The 18,647-nt window shown below is 44.4% G+C and overlaps 1 protein-coding gene and 1 long non-coding RNA gene across 2 annotated transcripts; one reads left to right on the forward strand and one right to left on the reverse strand.

The window, feature by feature from the left end:
* Positions 1 to 12,353: 12,353 nt before the first annotated feature.
* Positions 12,354 to 17,353, reverse strand: LOC101174108 (eosinophil peroxidase). The gene is made up of 15 exons (XM_023958437.2): positions 17,209 to 17,353; positions 16,977 to 17,044; positions 16,692 to 16,776; positions 16,411 to 16,586; positions 16,206 to 16,332; positions 15,917 to 16,046; positions 15,633 to 15,839; positions 15,183 to 15,543; positions 14,911 to 15,071; positions 14,491 to 14,749; positions 14,236 to 14,406; positions 13,904 to 14,141; positions 13,605 to 13,804; positions 13,337 to 13,396; positions 12,354 to 13,228 (listed from the first exon to the last, which is right to left on the reverse strand). Exons 1-15 carry the CDS (start codon positions 17,235 to 17,237, stop codon positions 12,798 to 12,800), a joined length of 2,703 nt encoding a protein of 900 aa, XP_023814205.1. The 5' UTR covers positions 17,238 to 17,353; the 3' UTR covers positions 12,354 to 12,797.
* Positions 16,457 to 17,077, forward strand: LOC144994438 (uncharacterized). Its single transcript, XR_013657976.1, has 2 exons — positions 16,457 to 16,595; positions 16,859 to 17,077. It is a non-coding gene; the product is annotated as an uncharacterized LOC144994438 (long non-coding RNA).
* Positions 17,354 to 18,647: the final 1,294 nt, after the last annotated feature.

The following is an 18,647-nucleotide window of genomic DNA, read 5'->3' on the forward strand; positions in this document are numbered from 1 at the left end:
CCTTTTGAATGGTTCACAAGTTTTATTTTAACTATACAAGCAGGATGCTTAGGTGTACTATAATGTCAATATCTTTAATTTTTTCCAGTCAAATTTCTTCAAACTTGCTGTGATGTTAGTGAACATTATTCCCAACAATAATCCAGTGAAAGTTTTGCGTCACCTTTGAAAGAAGTAGCATTTTTTAAGGTTTACATATTACACAGTGTCTGTAAATGAGGAGACCCAAATTGTTCTATAACTTTAATATCTATAATATTCTCCAGTCATTTTTCATCAAACTTGCTGTGATATTAGTGAACATCATTACCAACAATAATCCAGTGAAAGTTTTGCGTCACCTTAAATGAAGCAACTTTAGAAAGAGTTGACAGGACCAGATGTGATTTTACTTGGAGTGTCTTCATTTCTGCTTGATTCCATTTCATGTCATGCTCAACAACCCACAAAACACACTTGTCAGTGTTGAATCTCACTTTTAGAATCTGTCTGATTATTATATTTCAGACAAAACACGTTATTTCTGGTAGTTTATTATGGAATGAACAGACATGCAATCCAAATGAATACATTTGTACATCAAATAACGATACAGGGCATGCAACAACTCTCATTTATTTCAGAGTACAGTACATGTCATTTCTATAATGGGTATAACAGTGACATGGGTGATATCAGCGCTTTATGCCGTCTTTCCAGCTCGCTGGGTGTGTGTACCGTAAACTATGATGTAAACGCGCATGCTAAAAGTCAGTGACGGCTGGCGTGACCGCGCTTCCGCAGATGTCGGCTCACTTGACCGCGGTAACTCTGGAGAGTCGGTTCGGTTTCCACCTGACCTCGAGCAGGAGAGGGCCGAAGCGGGGCTCAGGGACCCAAGCACCCAAGCTGCCATGGGCAGAGGTGACACGGCGCAGCCGGAGGAGCCACGGGCCGAAAACTGATCCTTCCTGTTCGGCTAGACTGGCGCTCTCCAACCGCTATGCCCCGCTGGGTGAAGATCCGGGACCCGCTGATCCGCCAACAAACCAACAGGACCCACCGGGACCGGGGTTGTGTCACCGTCGTCCTCCTGCACTCCCATCTCCCATGGCTGGTGTCGGATGTGATCGGAATGAGCCTCCTGCCGTTCACCCCTCGGCTACGATCAGGGTTCGGAATCGGGGAGCGAAGTCCACTGCGGCCTCCGGGCCCGCTTCGAATGAGCCTGACCAGGCCACTGCCTCCGGGCGCGCCTCGCGGGAGCCATGCTGGAGCACATTCTCTCCAGGTGCTGCAGCGCCGGTCCCGTCGCCTGACGCCGCCGCTATCCCTTCGTTCTCCGCCGCAGGAGTGAAGCTGTTACGTGACGCGGTTACCCGGCGATCAGGCGAGCCCTTCCGGGGTTTGGAGAACATTTCGCCCGATCATCATCCTCTGCCAGATTTTACTCCTAAGCTTTACCCGGGATCGCTGTCTGTCGGGCATTCTGCTGCCTCGCAAAACCCGGCTGTCAGGTATGGGGGCCCCGCACCGGATCCGGGATCAGCGCCCCGTCCAGTTCTCATCCTGGGAGACTCTATGATCCGGCAAGTCAGCATCAAGAGGTGCCACACACACTCCATCTCAGGGGCATCAGTAAAGGACATCCACAATCTTCTCACCGATAAACCCCCCTCTGCCTCAACCATCATAATCCACGCTGGTACCAATGACATTAAATTCCAGCAGTCTGAGACTTTGAAAGCGGACTTCATCCACCTCATTCATCACACCCAGCAGTCAAATTTACATTGCATTATATCTGGACCACTACCTTCACCCCGTTACAGAGACACAAAATTCTCCCAAATCCGTCAGCTCCATATCTAGTTAAAAAGTTACTGCCACTCCCTAAATATCCACTACATTGACAATTTCACCGCATTTTACAATAGACCAAACCTTTTTAAACCAGACGGCTTACATCCAAACCATAAAGGCTCCCATCTTCTTGGGATGAACATAGATCTCACCCTCCTCTCTTGCACTGCACCTTCCAGCTGACGGTTCGATCAAAGCACACACATTCCCTCCATATCCTTTATTCCGGTACACATCACGAGCAAAGATCACAAACGTTCACATTCAAAGTCAACCATTCCTTCTGTCAGATATCTCCGTCCTATTCACATAGCACCAAATACAGAAATAAAATTAACTGAAAAATCACTGGTTTCACCTGCCACACTGAACATGGCTGTTTTTAACATCAGATCTCTTTCTAACAAGTCTTTTATAATTAATGATCTGATTGTTGACCGTGATTTGAACTGTTTGTTTTAAACTGAAACCTGGCTTGGTACTGATGCTCCAGCTACTCTCATTGAGGCCTCTCCACCTAATTTTAATTTTTTATTCTCTGTAAGGGAAGGTAAGAGAGGTGGTGGAACAGCATCCATGCTCAACAAGGTTTAAAAACGGAAACCTTTATATCAACTGGTTATCCGTCATTTGAGCATCATTCCTTCATGTTCAGCAACCCACCTATTTTAGCAGTGACTGTTTACAGACCACCAAGTCCTCCTTCCGGTTTTTTACAAGATTTTTCTGAGTTTTTATCTGTCATTCTTCTGAGGCAAAATAGGATTTTAATAACTGGAGATTTTAATATTCATGTTGACAACATGAATGACCCTTTTGCCTCTGAGTTTTTAAATCTTTTAAATAGTATGGATTTTACCCAGCATATGGCACAGCCGACTCACAACAGAGGACACACTGGACTTGGTCATCACCTACGGCCTGTCTGCTGGTGTGTGCTCTGTTTTTGACTTGGCTGTGTCAGACCATTTTTGTGTGTTTTTTAAGGTGACTGGTTCTATCCAGCAAGAGGCCTCAATGAGAACTGTGACGTCGCGATATATAACTCCTGAAGTGGCAGAAAATTTTATTGACATTTTAAAACAAACTCCTGCTCAGATTTTACCTTTGTCCTGCAATTCTCTGACTGATGATTTTAATGACAGATTTAAGTTTGACATTGATTCAGCAGCTCCAATGAAAACTAAAATCTTGAAACAGAATCCAAAGACGCCTTGGAGAAACGGTGCTATTTTAAATCTGAAGAGAATTTGTAGGAGAGCAGAGAGAAAATTTAGAAAAACTAATTTAAGAGTCGACTATGACTTTTTAAAGGATCAACTAAAAACGTACAACCACGCTGTTAAACAGGCAAGGACACTTTATTTTTCTAATCTCATCACGAACAATAAAAACAACCCCCGGTTTCTTTTTAAGACTATTGATTTTTTATTAAACAAAGATTTTAATAAATCCATCATGCCTCACTCACAAACTGCATGTAAGGACTTTGCTGACCACTTCAGGAGTAAAGTCAATGCTATTAGATCCAACCTTCAACCGGTACATAACAGTAATCCTAGCAGGTCAGTGGCATTGTCTTTACCTGAGGAAACACTGGAGAGTTTTGTCCTGGTTGATGCAGAGATGCTTGGTCGAGTTTTTTCCCAAGCAAACACTACAACCTGCCTTTTAGATCCCATTCCCACTTCTCTTTTTAAAACATTTTATAAATTCTTTGAGTCCGAGATTTTAAACATAGTTAACTGCTCTCTTCAGACGGGGGTCTTCCCCTCTGCCTGTAAGACGGCGGTGGTGAGGCCCCTTCTGAAGAAGAGTAACTTGGACCCAAAGATCATGGACAATTACAGACCTGTATCCAACTTACCATTTTTTGGAAAAATTATTGAAAAACTTGTTTTTATTCAATTACATGATTTTTTAAATGAACATAATGTTCTTGAAAAGTGTCAATCTGGTTTTAGGACAAATCACAGTACTGAGATGGCCCTTTTAAAAATTTTAAATGATCTCAGAAATACTTATGACTCGCAGAAACTTTCTGTTCTGGTGCTGCTAGATCTTAGTGCTGCCTTTGATACGGTAGATCACCAGATTTTACTTGACAGACTTAGTAGTCGGGTCGGCCTCTCAGGAACTGCTCTTAACTGGTTTAACTCCTATCTCACAGATCGCCATTTTTTTGTAAGTATGGATACTCGGTCCTCAGGAGTCCATGAAATAAGTTGCGGCGTTCCCCAGGGTTCAATCTTGGGTCCAATACTTTTTAAATTGTATATGTTGCCTCTTGGGGATGTCATCAGGAGACACGGCGTTGACTTTCACAGCTATGCTGATGATACACAGCTTTACATCGCCGTGTCTCCTGATGACCTTGAACCTGTCAGCACTCTTTTAAACTACATTTTAGATATAAAGCTGTGGATGGCAGAAAACTTCTTAGAGCTCAACCAGGACAAAACTGAAGTTTTAATCATTGGTCCTGAAGACAAGAGATGATTTTACCCAAACTTAGGAATTTTAAATTTTCTCAATGTGTGCGAAACCTGGGCGTTCTTTTTGACTCTGAGCTGAATTTTATTCCTCACATCAGAAATGTTGTGAAAACCGGATTTTACCATCTTAAGAACATTGCCAGAGTCCGCCCGTTCCTCTCTCTTGCCAGCACAGAGGTGCTAATGCATGCTTTTATTTTTAGTCGTTTAGATTATTGTAATGCCCTACTCTCTGGTTTACCGAAAAAGTCAATCTCAAATCTGCAACTATTACAGAACTCTGCTGCACGCGTTCTGACGAGGACCAGAGGGCGGGAACACATTACACCTATTTTAAAGTCACTGCATTGGCTCCCTGTGCGTTCCAGGATTGATTTTAAAGTTCTTTTAATGGTTTATAAGTGTTTTTATGGTCTTGGGCCTTCTTATTTAAATTATATTATTTTAAAATACGAACCCTCGCGGTCCCTGAGGTCCTCTGGCACTGGCCTCTTGGTTGTCCTCAAGGTGAGGACCAGGACACACGGTGAGGCTTCATTCTGCCATTACGGCCCTCGCCTGTGGAACGGCCTGCCAGAGAGCCTCAGGGCTGCAGAGACTGTAGAGGTTTTTAAGAAGAGGCTCAAGACCCACCTTTTTAGTTTGGCTTTTACATGACTTTGATCATTTCCTATGTCTTTTTTATTTTTTATCTATCTATTTATTAATTTATTTATTTATTTACGTATTTATTCATTTATTTATTTGTAAGGACTATTATTATCTCTGTTTTTTATATGCTATTCTTTTTATTGTTATTTTACCAATGATACGTAGGTTATGTTTTAATCAGTTTACATATTTTATTTTTTAATTACTAAAATATTCAAATCTTGTTTTATTTTTTATCTTTTTTCTATTTTTAGTTTTGTTATTTTATGATAATTTTTATTCTGATGTTTTTTACTCCAGTGTTTCCTCTTGGGGATCCATTTTTCTGGGGCACCACCGGCTTGACCTGTAGGGGGTGCTATTGCTGCGGTGCCCGTTCTGGTTGGGCGGGCTGGGGTCCCGCTCTGTGGTCTAATAGCCATGGAGTGGGCCCTAGGCTGCTCTGAGCTGGGCGGGCGCTGTGGTGGTGGCCCCTGTGGTCCGGCTGGGCCTTGGAATAAATGGATCCCCATCATATCGTTTCCTCACAGCAGTACCAAGCCAGACCTTCTTTTAGCTACAGTTCTTTGTTTCTGTTCAGGGTTCTACTGGGGGAACTGGGTGGGTGGGGTGTGGGTGGCGTGGGGGGTGGTGAGGGAGGGGTCCCATCTTTGTGTGATTGTCCTTTGTTTGCTGTTTTTAACAATTTTCGGGTTTTTTTGACTGTTTTATCTGCTTTTATGTTAAGCGCTTTGTGTTTTTAACTGAAATGAAAGGCGCTATATAAATAAATTAAGTTTGAGTTTGAGTTTGTGTCTTGGACACTCGGGTGAAGAGAGGGGCGGAGCTGTCCACCGATCACTACCTGGTGGTGAGTTGGATCCGCTGGCGGGGAAGGAGGCCGGAAAGACTTGGAAGACCCAAACGTACTGTGAGGGTCTGCTGGGAACGTCTGGCTGAGCCCTCCGTTAGGGAAGTCTTCAACTCCCACATCCGGGAGAACTTCAGACAGGTACCGAGGGAGGTTGGGGACATTGAGTCCAAGTGGACCATGTTTTCCACTTCCATTGTCTCTGCTTCTGCTCGGAGCTGTGGTCGCAAGGTCTCTGGTGCCTGTCGCGGCGGTAACCCCCGAACCCGGTGGTGGACACCGGAAGTAAGGGATGCCGTCAAGCTGAAGAAAGAGTCCTACCAGGTCTGGCTGGCTTGTGGGACTCCAGAGGCAGCTGACAGGTATCGGCAGTCTAAGCGATCTGCGGCTCGGACTGTTGCGGAGGAGGCAAATAACTCGGGTCTGGGAGGAGTTCGGTGAGGCCATGGAGAAGGAATATCGGTTGGCCTCGAAGAAATTCTGGCAAACCGTCCGGCGCCTCAGGAGGGGAAAGCAGTTCTCCGCAGGCACAGTTTTAAGTGCAGGTGGGGGGCTGTTGACCTCGACTGGGGACATTGTCGGGCGGTGGAAGGAATACTTCGAGGATCTCCTCAATCTCATTGACACGCCTTCTTTTGAAGAAGCAGAGAGTGAGGACTTTGGGGTGAACCTGTCTATTACTCGGGCTGAAGTCACCGAGGTAGTCAACGAGCTCCTCGGTGGCAGGGCCCCGGGAGTGGATGAGGTCCGCCCTGAGTACCTCAAGTCTCTGGATGCTGTGGGAGTGTCTTGGCTGACACGTCTCTGCAGCATCGCGTGGCAGTCGGGAACTGTACCACTGGACTGGCAGACAGGGGTGGTCGTTCCCCTCTTTAAGAAGGGGGACCGGAGGGTGTGTTCCAACAACAGGGGAATTACACTCCTCAGCCTCCCTGGGAAAGTCTATGCCAGGGTACTGGAGAGGAGAGTCCGTCCGATAGTCGGACCTCAGATTCAGGAACAACAGTGCGGTCAAGAACCTCCTGGTCATGGAACAGTGGACCAGCTCTACACCCTATCTAGGGTGCTGGAGGGATTGTGGGAGTTCGCTCATCCAGTCCATATGTGTTTTGTGGATTTGGAGAAGGCGTTCGACTGCGTCCCCCGTGGTATCCTGTGGGGGGTGCTCCGGGAGTCCGGGGTCCGGGGAGCCTTACTAAGGGCTGTCCGGTCTCTGTATGACCAGAGTAGGAGCTTGGTTCGCATAGCCGGCAGTAAGTCAGACCTGTTCCCGGTCCACGTTGAACTCCGGCAGGGCTGCCCTTTATCACCGGTTCTGTTCATAGTTTTTATGGACAGAATTTCTAGACACAGCCAGGGACCGGAGGGGATCTGGTTTGGGGACCACAGGATTTCCTCTCTGCTTTTTGCAGATGATGTTGTCCTGTTGGCTTCATCGAGCCAGGACCTCATTGCATTGGGGGCGGTTTGCGGCCGAGTGTGAAGCGGCTGGGATGAGGGTCAGCACCGCTAAATCCGAGGCCATGGTTCTTGACCGGAGAAAGGTAACTTGCCATCTCTCGGTGGGTGGAGTATCTTTACCCCAGGTGGAGGAGTTTAAATATCTGGGGGTCTTGTTCACGAGTGAAGGAAGACCGGAGCGTGAGATTGACAGGCGGATCGGAGCGGCGTCCGTAGTTATGCGGTCGCTGTATCGGTCCGTTGTTGTGAAGAGAGAGCTGAGCCGAAAAGCAAAGCTCTCAATTTACCGGTCGATCTTCGTTCCAATACTCACCTATGGTCATGAGCTATGGGTCATGACCGAAAGAACGAGGTCCCTACTACGTCTCTCGGCTGGCCTGGGAACGCCTCGGGGTTCCCCCAGAGAAGCTAGAGGAAGTGGCTGGGACGAGGAAAGTCTAGGCATCTCTGCTTAGACTTGCACCCCCCACGACCTGGTCCCGGATAAGCGGAGGAAGATGGATGGATGGATGGATGGATGGATGGATGGATGGATGGATGGATGGATGGATGGATGGATGGATGGATGGATGGATGGATGGATGGAGATTAAACCTCCGTATCTCAGTGTGGAAAGGGACGCACATTATATGTAGAAAACATCAATTTTTACAACTGTTGTATAATTTTCTTTCGTAGTATTCACTTTATAGGTCAGACGAGACTGATGTAGGCATCCGGTTTTCAGGTTACACTTAATAATAACAATGGATTGGATTTATCTGCGCTTTTCCAGACGCTTAAAGTGTTTACAGTCACAGTGTGTCCATTATTCATTCACTCCACATTCATAACTGGTGATGTTAAGCTACTGATTTATTTGTAATAAATATTTTCTGGAAACTGGCATCTTAAAATAAAAAGAAATGCAAAATCCATTGGCCTTGTACAGATGGGTCAGTGAAAATTTAGGCCATGTACAAATTCCCTCCGTCCATACTAAAAAACTTTACAGTACAAGACTATCTAGAGGCCTGGCTTTTAAAAAGCAATCCAGACACTATGCTCACTACTTTTGTTATGACATCACAGATTTAAAAACCTAGTAAATATACTCGCTTAGTAGTACCCGCCAATTTTAACTGCACCTTAGACATTTTAGGGCCCCTTGGTGTGGAGGGTGCTTGTACATCACTGTTTGTAAGCAGAAGATGTCCTCTCAGTGAGCTCCTTGCCAATTTTAACCACACCCTTTAGTACACCCCCTTTACATCACAAAATACACACTCCAACACACACACCCATACACCCACATGCTTCCTAACACACATACATCACACAAGGAAGAGGGACTTCTGATCTTCTGTCCCCCGCCCCATCCCTGGCGGACGGAAGCAGGGCCCTCTGTCACGGCGGCCCTGTTCCTGGGGTGCTGGCTTCCTGGGCCCGGCGGCCCTCTCTCCACGCAGGGAGAGGGATCCCTGAGCTCTCTGGCAAGACCGGGAGCCGGGGATCCTATATCATCTTAGCCAGGTGGTGTCCCGGTGGTGTGGGTTCTGGTCCTGGCCCCTGGGCGCCGGCCTTCTTCATATTTATCCAACTGCGGGTGAGCCTTGGGGACCCTCGCTCCTCTTGGGCGTCCTCTTCCTCGGCGGGGGGGGCCGCCCCCTGCTCTCTCCTGGACTAACCGTGACTTGGGGGGGGGCTGCCTGGACCGTGGGGGCGGGTCTTCCCTGGGGGGCGGTGGTGGTGGGCTGTCTGTCTGGGGCTTGGGGTGCCACCCTAGGGCAGGGCCCCTCGTTGGGCCCCCTGGGCGCGGTAGGGAGGCTGCTCTACGGGTCGGGCTGGGGCTTGCACTCTCTACCCCCTGCGCCCCCCTGCTCTCTGGCTTTCGGGGACGCTGTGGCGGTCCCGCTGGCCCGGGGTGGCGCATGTGGTTGCCCGGCAGGCGGTCTTTCTCTATCTGCTGTACTGTGCAGGTGTTGGGGGGTCCCGGCTGCCACTACTGCTGCGGTTGGGGCCTTGGTGGGGAGGCGGCTGGGTTCCCTCCCTCTTTTTACATTCCATCATCCGCCCCAGAAGAACATAAACACTCACTCGAGCACAGGTGCTATCTCACCTTTGCACAAACAGTTTGTGTGACTGAATGAAATGTTTCACATGTGTTAGTCTGAATGTATAAGTATGTGTGTGTGAATGTTAGGGGTAGTATGTCCATGTAGACTTGTTTGTGTTTGAACGCTTTTGGAGCCAACAGGTGGGTTTGTAACATTTGAGTGTGTTTGTGTGTAGGGGCTTATTCAAATATACACCTGGTGTATCATAAGATTCACAACCCCTGTTGTAAAAGTAAAATATGTCCAACACAAAAGGCTTTCAGCTCTCATCTGTTTCCTTAGCTGTTGGACAGGACAAGTTAAAAAAAATAAAAAAACACCCTAGTAAATATGAAGATTTACAAAAACTATTTATAAATTTACTGTATTTTAAAGATAAAAAATTGTATGTTTTACTAAAAAATTAATTAAAATACGTTTTTTTTCACACAAATTGCTCAAATGAAGTGCATTGTGGTCTATATTCGTCAATCTAGTTAGCACCAATTCACTCTGGCTTTTTGCAGAGACCTCTGGAAATGTTTTAGGGCACTTTGGAATTGTAGATTCGTAGATTCGGACACCTCGACAAAATGGCAAACACACTTTATAATGCTCTATGTAGAGAGTGGTGAAGGAACACATTGGTACACATTGGTACACATTGGACAGTTCGCCAGTCCAACGTAGGTACACATAGACAAACAACACAAAAAATGACTAAATTGCATATATATTAAAACGTAATAGTTTATATATTATTGCGTTGTTCCCTTCTCATCTTTTTTATTGCCTGATGAATCAGTATGTAACATCCAGGGTGTCTTTTCTCAAAGACATTTAGCCCAAATTCAAATCCTTTCCCTACCCCTCTGGCTCCTCCTTGTTGATCCAACGTAGCTTTAGCATTGGCCCAACTTGTTTTTTTTAAGGGGGAGCCATGCCTTGCCAGTCGCTGTGGACTGCTTTGCATGTACACAGTGTTAAAAGAAAATAAAAATAAAAAAGAAGAGCCAGAAATGGCTGAATGTGAGAAGTTAAAATTGGGTCTTTTTTCTTGTCATCCACCCTTTGCCTTGACCCCGATCATCACAAAATGCTTTGAGAAACTGGTACGCAACCACATTACCTCATGCCTTCCATCAACACTTGACAGCCACCAGTTTGCATACAGGGCGAATAGGTCCACAGAAGATGCCATCACCACCACTCTCCACACTGCTTTATCCCATCTGGAGCAACCGGGGAACTACGTGAGGCTGCTGTTTGTGGATTTCAGTTCCGCCTTTAACACCATCCTCCCTCACAGACTTGTTTCCAAACTGGAGGCCCTCGGACTCCCCACCTCCACATGCCTCTGGATTTTGGACTTCTTGACAGCCCGCCCCCAGAGGGTTAGAGTAGGGTCCCACATGTCGACAGCTCTCACCCTCAGTACCGGCTCCCCACAGGGCTGTGTGCTGAGCCCCCTGCTCTACACCCTCTACACACAAGACTGCACCTCCACTCACCCCAGCAATACCATCATTAAGTTCGCAGACGACACCACAGTAGTGGGGCTCATCTCTGGGAATGATGAGTCTGCTTACCGGGACGAGGTGGAGCGGCTCTGTGTCTGGTGTGAAAAAAACAATCTAATCCTCAACACAACAAAGACCAAGGAACTGGTGGTGGACTACAGGAGGAAAAAAACAGACATTCAGCCACTGTCTATTGGTGGGGATTGTGTGGAGAGGGTGGCTGCTTTCAAGCTCCTGGGCGTCACCATTGAGCAGGACCTGACCTGGAGCGCCAACACCACTGCTCTGGTGAAGAAGGCCCAGCAGAGACTGTATTTTCTCAGGCTTTTAAAGAAAAACAAACTGAGTGAGAAACTGCTGGTGTCCTTCTACGGCTGCTCAATAGAGAGCATTTTAACATACTGTGTCTGCGCCTGGTTTGTCAGTTGCACAGCTGCGGCTAGGACAGCTCTCCAGAGAGTCACCACGAGAGCCCAGAAGATCATTGGCTGCCCTCTCCCATCCCTGGAGGAACTGTACAGTTCCCGCTGCCTAAAAAAGGCTCAAAACATTCTGCTGGATCAATCACACCCCGGACATTCCCAGTTTGAACTGCTGCCTTCAGGCAGAAGATACAGAACAATTAAAACAAGGACAAACAGATTAAAAAACAGCTTCTATCCGAGAGCCATTGTGGCCTTAAACGCTGCTAGATAAAGTTAATTTATTAGGGAAGCGTGCAATAACCGGAGAAGGTGTAACCTCCTTTTTATATTTTGTTGTATATTTTTTAACATATCTTTCTTATATTGTCTTATTTCGCAGTTTTTAGTTTTTTTTATTCTTACTTGACTTTTTATTCCACCGGAAAAATTGCACTGTAATTTCGTTGTACATGTACAATGACAAATAAAGATATTTCTATTTCTATTTCTATTTCCTACACCTGCGACGCCACTACGTTGGAGTGTTTTAAAACACAGAAGTTTACATTCTAATTTAAGCAATGACTTTTTGTTACTGCATGACTTTTTAAAGTTATAAAACTGATGGTAGGTATTTTCCGAGTGCTGGTAGCTATTTGCTATAGTAAATGAATGGCGACTATTCATGACACCATCAAATTGTAGTAACATCCAGATGTAAAGACACTATTTTTCCATAACTCTCCGCTCGGAGGGTTAAATGTAGGGGTGGGGAGAAGCCAAAGGGGTAGGGAATTAATTCGGATTCTGCCTTAATTTAGTTTGTTCGTTGTCTGCAATAAGAGTTTAATTTTGTTTTTTATTCTTTAGTTATGTTTGCCATTAACCTATCCTCAAAGCAAAGCATAAATTCAACTTAAAACTTTTGTGCCAGTGCCATCCATTGGTGCAACAAGCAACACTTTTATGCTGGAAAACAGCCATATTTTTGTCTTTGCCTCCCAGTGCTGCTTCCTCAGATCATTTGAGTGAAAAAAATAACACTGAAGCCAGTCTTTATTTCAGCAGTCATTTATTTCAATAAAACAAAATGGTGTAACAATTTTGTGTTACACTCATCACAAACGTGTGTGTTCGTCACATTTAGCTAACAATTGGATCTCTAACTTATATACATTAATTTGTCTGACAACTGGTGTAATACAATCATCTTTCGGAAAACTAAAATATTAGTAAACTTCAAAAATGTATCATGTTTCTTCGTTATCAATTGTAAATATAATACACTCTTTTAGATAGTTTTGAGTATTGAATATTTATGACTTCAAATAAAGCCAGGAATACAGTCAACCAGTAAGACCATTAAGGATGATCATTTCAAAATATTATTCTCAGTAATGTTGGGGACAATAAGACAAGTAGACTTTTAAGTGGGCATTAATTTACATTAATTTAGACCCACGTCAGGGTTTATGTAGGGAACAGTTGTTGCAGCGCTTTCACTCAGCAAACAGCAGATGTCCAGAGAAGTAGCTGTCACTTGTGAGACCGTTGCCACCATTGTTTGCAACCAGCCACACCTTGTCTCCCCGCTGGAGTTTGATGAAAGTGCTTCCACTGGCTGAGACGTAGCCATTTTGCTGGGTGGTGTATGAATGCAGAATCAGCTCTCCATTCTGCAGCAGATCCACACTAGCTGCCGTGTCAGATATTGTGCAGTGGAACTGGAACTCATAAACTCCTGGGTGCACGCAGGTGAAAATGCCTGTTTTGGTGTTATAGCTCTTCTGCCCGTTGTAGATGACATCACGGAAGGAAATGGGGGCGCCAGCTTTGGGGAAGTTGCTGCCGAGACGAACAGAGAATGCAACCTTCTCCACTGTGCCTGGGGGTCCAGGTGGGCCTGGAGGTCCGGGTGGGCCTTGAGGTCCTGTGTCCAAAAAGATATGAACATACTTTAATTGCAGAAATTCCTCTATGTAGAGATTATTAAGATGTTTATTGTATGAAGAGTCAGGTAACAAGAACTAGCATTTACCTGGTGGTCCTTGGGGCCCTTGGGGTCCTTGTGGTTCTGTTGCCCTGGTTGGCTCATTATCTATTAAGAAAACAAGTAAAAAAAGAAATTTCTCTATTCAGTGAAACAACACAAACACAAAGAATCTTAAATACAACTGTATGTTGGTTTATAACAGTGAAAAATAGAAAATTGTCCCTTTAAAATGACATTAAGAGAAAGAGAAGATAAGTTTAATCACACGAACACCAGTGTTGAAACACAACTGCATGTCAGAACATTAACTCACAATTCTCCGCCCATGGCTTGAGGTCAAAGGCAGGGAGGTCTTTGCACTGAGAGTACCCAGAACCCCGAGGACGGTACTGGAAGGGTTGGTTGGGTACTTCTGTGATGCCAGTGTTGTCACAAATGATCCTGGCAAGTGATGCATCTCTCAGGGACCTTCTCTGAGCACCAGTGAAGACACCGTCATTCTCCCACCAAAAACTGAAACAGGAATTTGTTTCAATTTAGTCTCTGATTAAGTTATTACCAACAACTGTTTAGCTTCAGTAATGACAGCTGAGTAGTGAAGTGCATCTTTACCGGTCTCCTTGGCGGATCCTCTTGAATTGAGTGGAAATCAGGCAGGCAAACAGAGGCCCCACTCTTCCCCCGGCAACAAATGGCTCAGCCACTCCTCCCAGCCATACATCAATGTTGTCGGCTGTGCCATAAAGATCCATCAGTTTCTGGGCAAGATTCGTGTTGTTTAGCACTGTAGCCAGCTCTTCCAAATTTTGCGGTTGTGAGAGTCCACAGAAACCGCGCCACTTGTTGTAGCCTACCAAATAAAGGAAAAATTAGTTCATGGACATTTGAGATGAGTACATTAAACATTTCTAGAAACATCCACAAAGTTCTAGGTAGATGATTACCAGGAAGTCCATGGTCTCTGCCTCTTTGCATGTTCAGAGATCCCAGATCCATAGCCAGATCCACAGAGAACTTAAAGAGTCTATTCCTCAGCTCTTCAGTCAGCATGTGATCCTGTGTGTTCAGTTTGGCCGGGCGACCCACAAGGCCCCTCAGGATTGGATCCAAACCTCCTAAACAACACAGCACCACAAAGGAGTTTTTAAAATTGACCCACCTGTTGGTTCACACAATTCTTAAAAAATTTGAGGCCTTGCCTTCAAAAGCAATTCTCCATGGAGTAAACATAGTTCTGTGCAGCAGCTCGGTGGGGTAGTCAGCGTGATTCTCATAATTCTCGTTAAGACGAAACATAAATGGTTGGACCATCAAATGAGCAAATCTGTATGCAGCTGTGGCAAACACGTTGGCAATGCTGGGATCCACATTTTCATCATAGCCAGGATAGGTAGACAGTTGCTTGGACATGACTTCAGGGCCAAGGATGTGCCTGAGGTAATCTCTGTATGTGATCACCTAAACCCAAAAAAGATACAACTGCAAGTTTAAAAAGATGGCCTCACAGAACCAAGTTGATGCAAATAGGCCTCAACAGTGGTAATGTTAGGTGCTTAGAAAACGTCTTAAACAACTGCATTCTCCTTTGTCTATTTGTTTTTAACCAATAGATCTCTTACCTGCATGTATCCCCCCATGATTTTGCGTGCCTCTTGATAAAGCCTGTTTCCATCCCAATTAGGGTTCAGATTAGCGAGGGCACGTGCCAAACGGTTGTGTTCTCTCACCATGAGAGTGTGCAGGGAAGCAAGTCCAATGTTCTCATTTGAACGAACATCCCCTTTGAAATCACACAAAGGAAAAAATGAAGAAAATAACGGAATTTGTCCTTGCAAAGATTTAAGGCCTAACATTCAATAGAATGAGTACCCTCAACTGTTTTGTAACTCACCTGCAAGGAAACAATCCAACTCTCTAGCATTGGGATCTTTGGTTATGCGGGCTCTTGTATTGCAAATGCTGGCATTACTGCCAGTGAAAGGCAGGAGGGCCCGGCCATTGTCATCAAACTCTGGGTTGACCTTCATCAAGCCCTCATTTGTAGAAAGATCTCTAAGCTTCTGAGCCTTTGCCTCATCAGAACCATACACCTGACCAGCATCAATGAAGGACGTGAGAGTGTTCATCTGGTGACGCAGAGTGCTGGCACCAAAGATGTGTCCCGTATTCCCGGAGCCACAGGCTGGTGCAGAGCGGGAGAATGGCAGGCATTCCTTTGGATCTTCTTGGAAGCGTTCATCGTTGCTGGGAATCTTTTTAGAAGAAAACACAAAGTGGTTTACATGAACGCTTTCACACATTTTCCTCTATCTGTTCTCACAATTTATGCCATCATACTGACCTCAATAGGGAAGCATGGTTCAGTACGAGCACAGCTAGTTTCACAGTTGATGTTGTTATTAAAGGAGACAATGGAAGGAGAATTGGGGGTGAGTGTCAAGTCGTGGTCTGTCCACTGGCCGAAGATCGTCACCAGATGACTGTAGAGAGGGTCACTCTCCACGTCCTCGTTAGTTGTTGCCAGGATCCGGTTGGACACTTCTCTTACCTGAGAACAACACAAACTCAATGGGCACTGAGCTTTATGTCAGTATTGGTGTGGTTACATTTATCTGGAGAGCATACCAGAGGAAGAAGGTGGTAGTTCACTCTCAGGTCAGAGGTCCAGCCTTTAGGACTAGTCAGGTCATCTTCATACTCAGCAGGCAGCCAACGCAGGAAAGGAATGTTTGAAGATCCCCAGCGTGGATTTTTACTATTTTAAAAATTAAACCTCAAGTTCAGACAATTACGTCACATTATGTATTATCTACATGTTTAGAACCTGCAGTCAATTTCCCAAATGACTAAACTCAACATCTGTAATTTAGAAATGTGGTGTAAGGGACAGCAAATATCTGAAAATCTGACTCACAGGTTGTTGCAAGAGCTGGCTGCTGTTCGAAAACTTTTGGGGATATCTTTGCATGAAGGTGGTCTAATTTGTGTGGCACATCCTGTGAGTTTTGCAATTACGTTGAGATCCTCCACAGTGATCAGATCTAAATAACAAAGAAACAGGAAGTGATATTTTAAACTGCTACCAAGTAACATCTTAAGGACAGTTGGTGCAAACGGACCTGTGGCATTTATGGAACGCTTTTGACGTTTCTCCAGGGCCCCTCTGAGCAGACTCAGTGTGTTTTGCATGTAGTCAGCAGCTCGCACAGCCTCCCGGGACAGGCCAGAGGGCTGCTTCAACAACGGAATGACGCTACCAGGGCTTGCTCCACTCCTCTTCACTCGGTCTATGCTCCTGTGTCAGGTAGATAAGACTTTCAATTGCACTTATTTCTTATATTCTAATTTGTAATATTTGCAGCAATTTTATAAGACAAAAAAAAAGTAGTTTCATACTCACATTCGCCTGGAGTATGTATAAGCTGCATCCACATTTGCCTTGGCTTCAGCCACAGCCTTCACAATTAAACTTTTGCTGATTGATTCTGAAAAATGAAAGTTATTCATTTAATTTCCATACTGTTCTTTTAATTTTTAAAAATCTGTCTTGTATTTTATTTTTTACAGGACAAGAACACTTTTTAAATTTTCAACATGATTTCAATACATTTGCATTATTTTACATTTTTTGTGTTTGACAAATAAATGTCTGTAAAGAGATAATAACATTAAAGCAGTTTCACACCTGCATCAACCTGGCACTGCAGGCACAGAGTAATGCCCACGGCCAGCAGACCCACGTACATGTTCATTCTGCAATAAAGACACGAAAGATCTTCAAACACATTCACTTGATTATCAGTTCTGCTCTTTTTAAAAATAATATAATCAGATTTAAATCTTGTTTAAAAGTAGACAGGTTAGATTTAAACTATAAAAAATATATCAGAACAAACAAGAAGACCCGCTGGACCAACCTGAGAATCAGCAATGGATTCCTCAGCATCCACCTTCAGCTTTCTGATTGGGGAAACTGCAGCTTTCATAGATCTGAAGTCTTTTATAGGCCGGCACGTCATTCAGGAATGTTGCTGGGGCTGATAGGACTTCATATGATTATGTTTCCTTGTTCCTGTACATCTCAAGAAGCACTCGGTCAGGGATTATAAAACACATACATCTCTTCCAGCAAAGGTACTGCAAAATACAAACACCCCATTGTTGGTGTGTTTCACATGATTTGGCATAAAATTTAGCTTTGTATCAGTTATCAGTTATTTTGGCTTTTGACCTCTAACTTTCAATTGTGCAGGTAAAAAAATGTATTGTATTGTAAATCTTGTAAACTCAGTGGAACTATCTTGTATTAATACGGTTTGAGAAATACACAAATACAGACATTCAGTGGGGCAGAAAAGGACTTGTCAGTCAAGTGTTCCCACCTAAAGCAATGAGGGAGTAATGTTTATCATCGGTTCATCATCTTCAAAAAGTCTCCTAAATAAATTAGAGGCCCTGTATCACGCATGCATTTGTTTTGTCACTGCTGCTCCCTTTAATATCCATCACTACTATTTATGTGATCTGGTCAAATGGCCGTCACTCCGCTCTTGCAGGCCGTTGCCTTGGTATCATTTCATTTACAAGGCTCTGATTGGTAAAACTCCATAATAACTTTGTTCCCTTTTTAACATCTCTACCAGTGCTCATAGTTTGCGTCCTAGTGACTTTCACTATGGCCATACCCAGGGTTTGTACCACCTCATTCTTGTTTTCTGTCCCCTATGACTGGAATGAGTTGCAGAAAACCTCAAAGTTGTGTACCCTGGTCTCCTTAGCTGCCTTTAAGACATCTTTACAAGATGGGGTTTGTGATGAATGCAGATTTTTTTCAATGTTTTCATGGGTCTCCCTCTGTCTTTTTCTGTAAACATTAACTAAGTGCCTCCTGTAGACTTTTTTATTGTAAATACTGATGAGAGAATATGTCATGTTTGATTTGTATGTAACCTATGTTGCATTGTCATTCTGTTCATGTATTGTCTCTGTAACCTCAGGACGTCGAAAATCAGAAATATGACTTAATCGATCTACCAGGATAAATGAAAGTTCAACAACTGGGAGTGACACTTTTTTTTCATAGCATTGTTTTTTATGTGACTTGATAATTTAGTTTAAAACAAAAGCTACATTTTTTTATGAAAGTGATCTGTGTATAAATATTAAAGGGCTTATATATCATGCAAAATCAATTTTTTGAGCTTTTAAGTGTATTATTATGTTCATTCCTCACAAAAATAAACCTCAAAGCGGTGTTTTGATACATTTATGCATTTCTGAGTATTCCTCTAAAAACCTGCACCCTTAGCACCAGCCCCTCCCAACCCATGAAAACGAGCGAGTTCTCACAAGCTGA

Source organism: Oryzias latipes, chromosome 9, assembly GCF_053564925.1.
Source record: "Oryzias latipes strain Hd-rR chromosome 9, Olatipes_Hd-rR_3.1".
Taxonomy (NCBI): domain Eukaryota; kingdom Metazoa; phylum Chordata; class Actinopteri; order Beloniformes; family Adrianichthyidae; genus Oryzias; species Oryzias latipes.

Excerpts from the sequence above, each read along its gene's own strand:
- LOC101174108 (XM_023958437.2), bottom strand. The coding sequence starts at position 17,237 with ATGCTGAGGAATCCATTGCTGATTCTCAG. Across the intron at positions 16,777-16,976 it reads GCAGTGCCAGGTTGATGCAG|AATCAATCAGCAAAAGTTTA; the intron begins GTGTGAAACTGC and ends TTCATTTTTCAG. Across the intron at positions 14,142-14,235 it reads CAGAGACCATGGACTTCCTG|GCTACAACAAGTGGCGCGGT; the intron begins GTAATCATCTAC and ends TTTATTTGGTAG.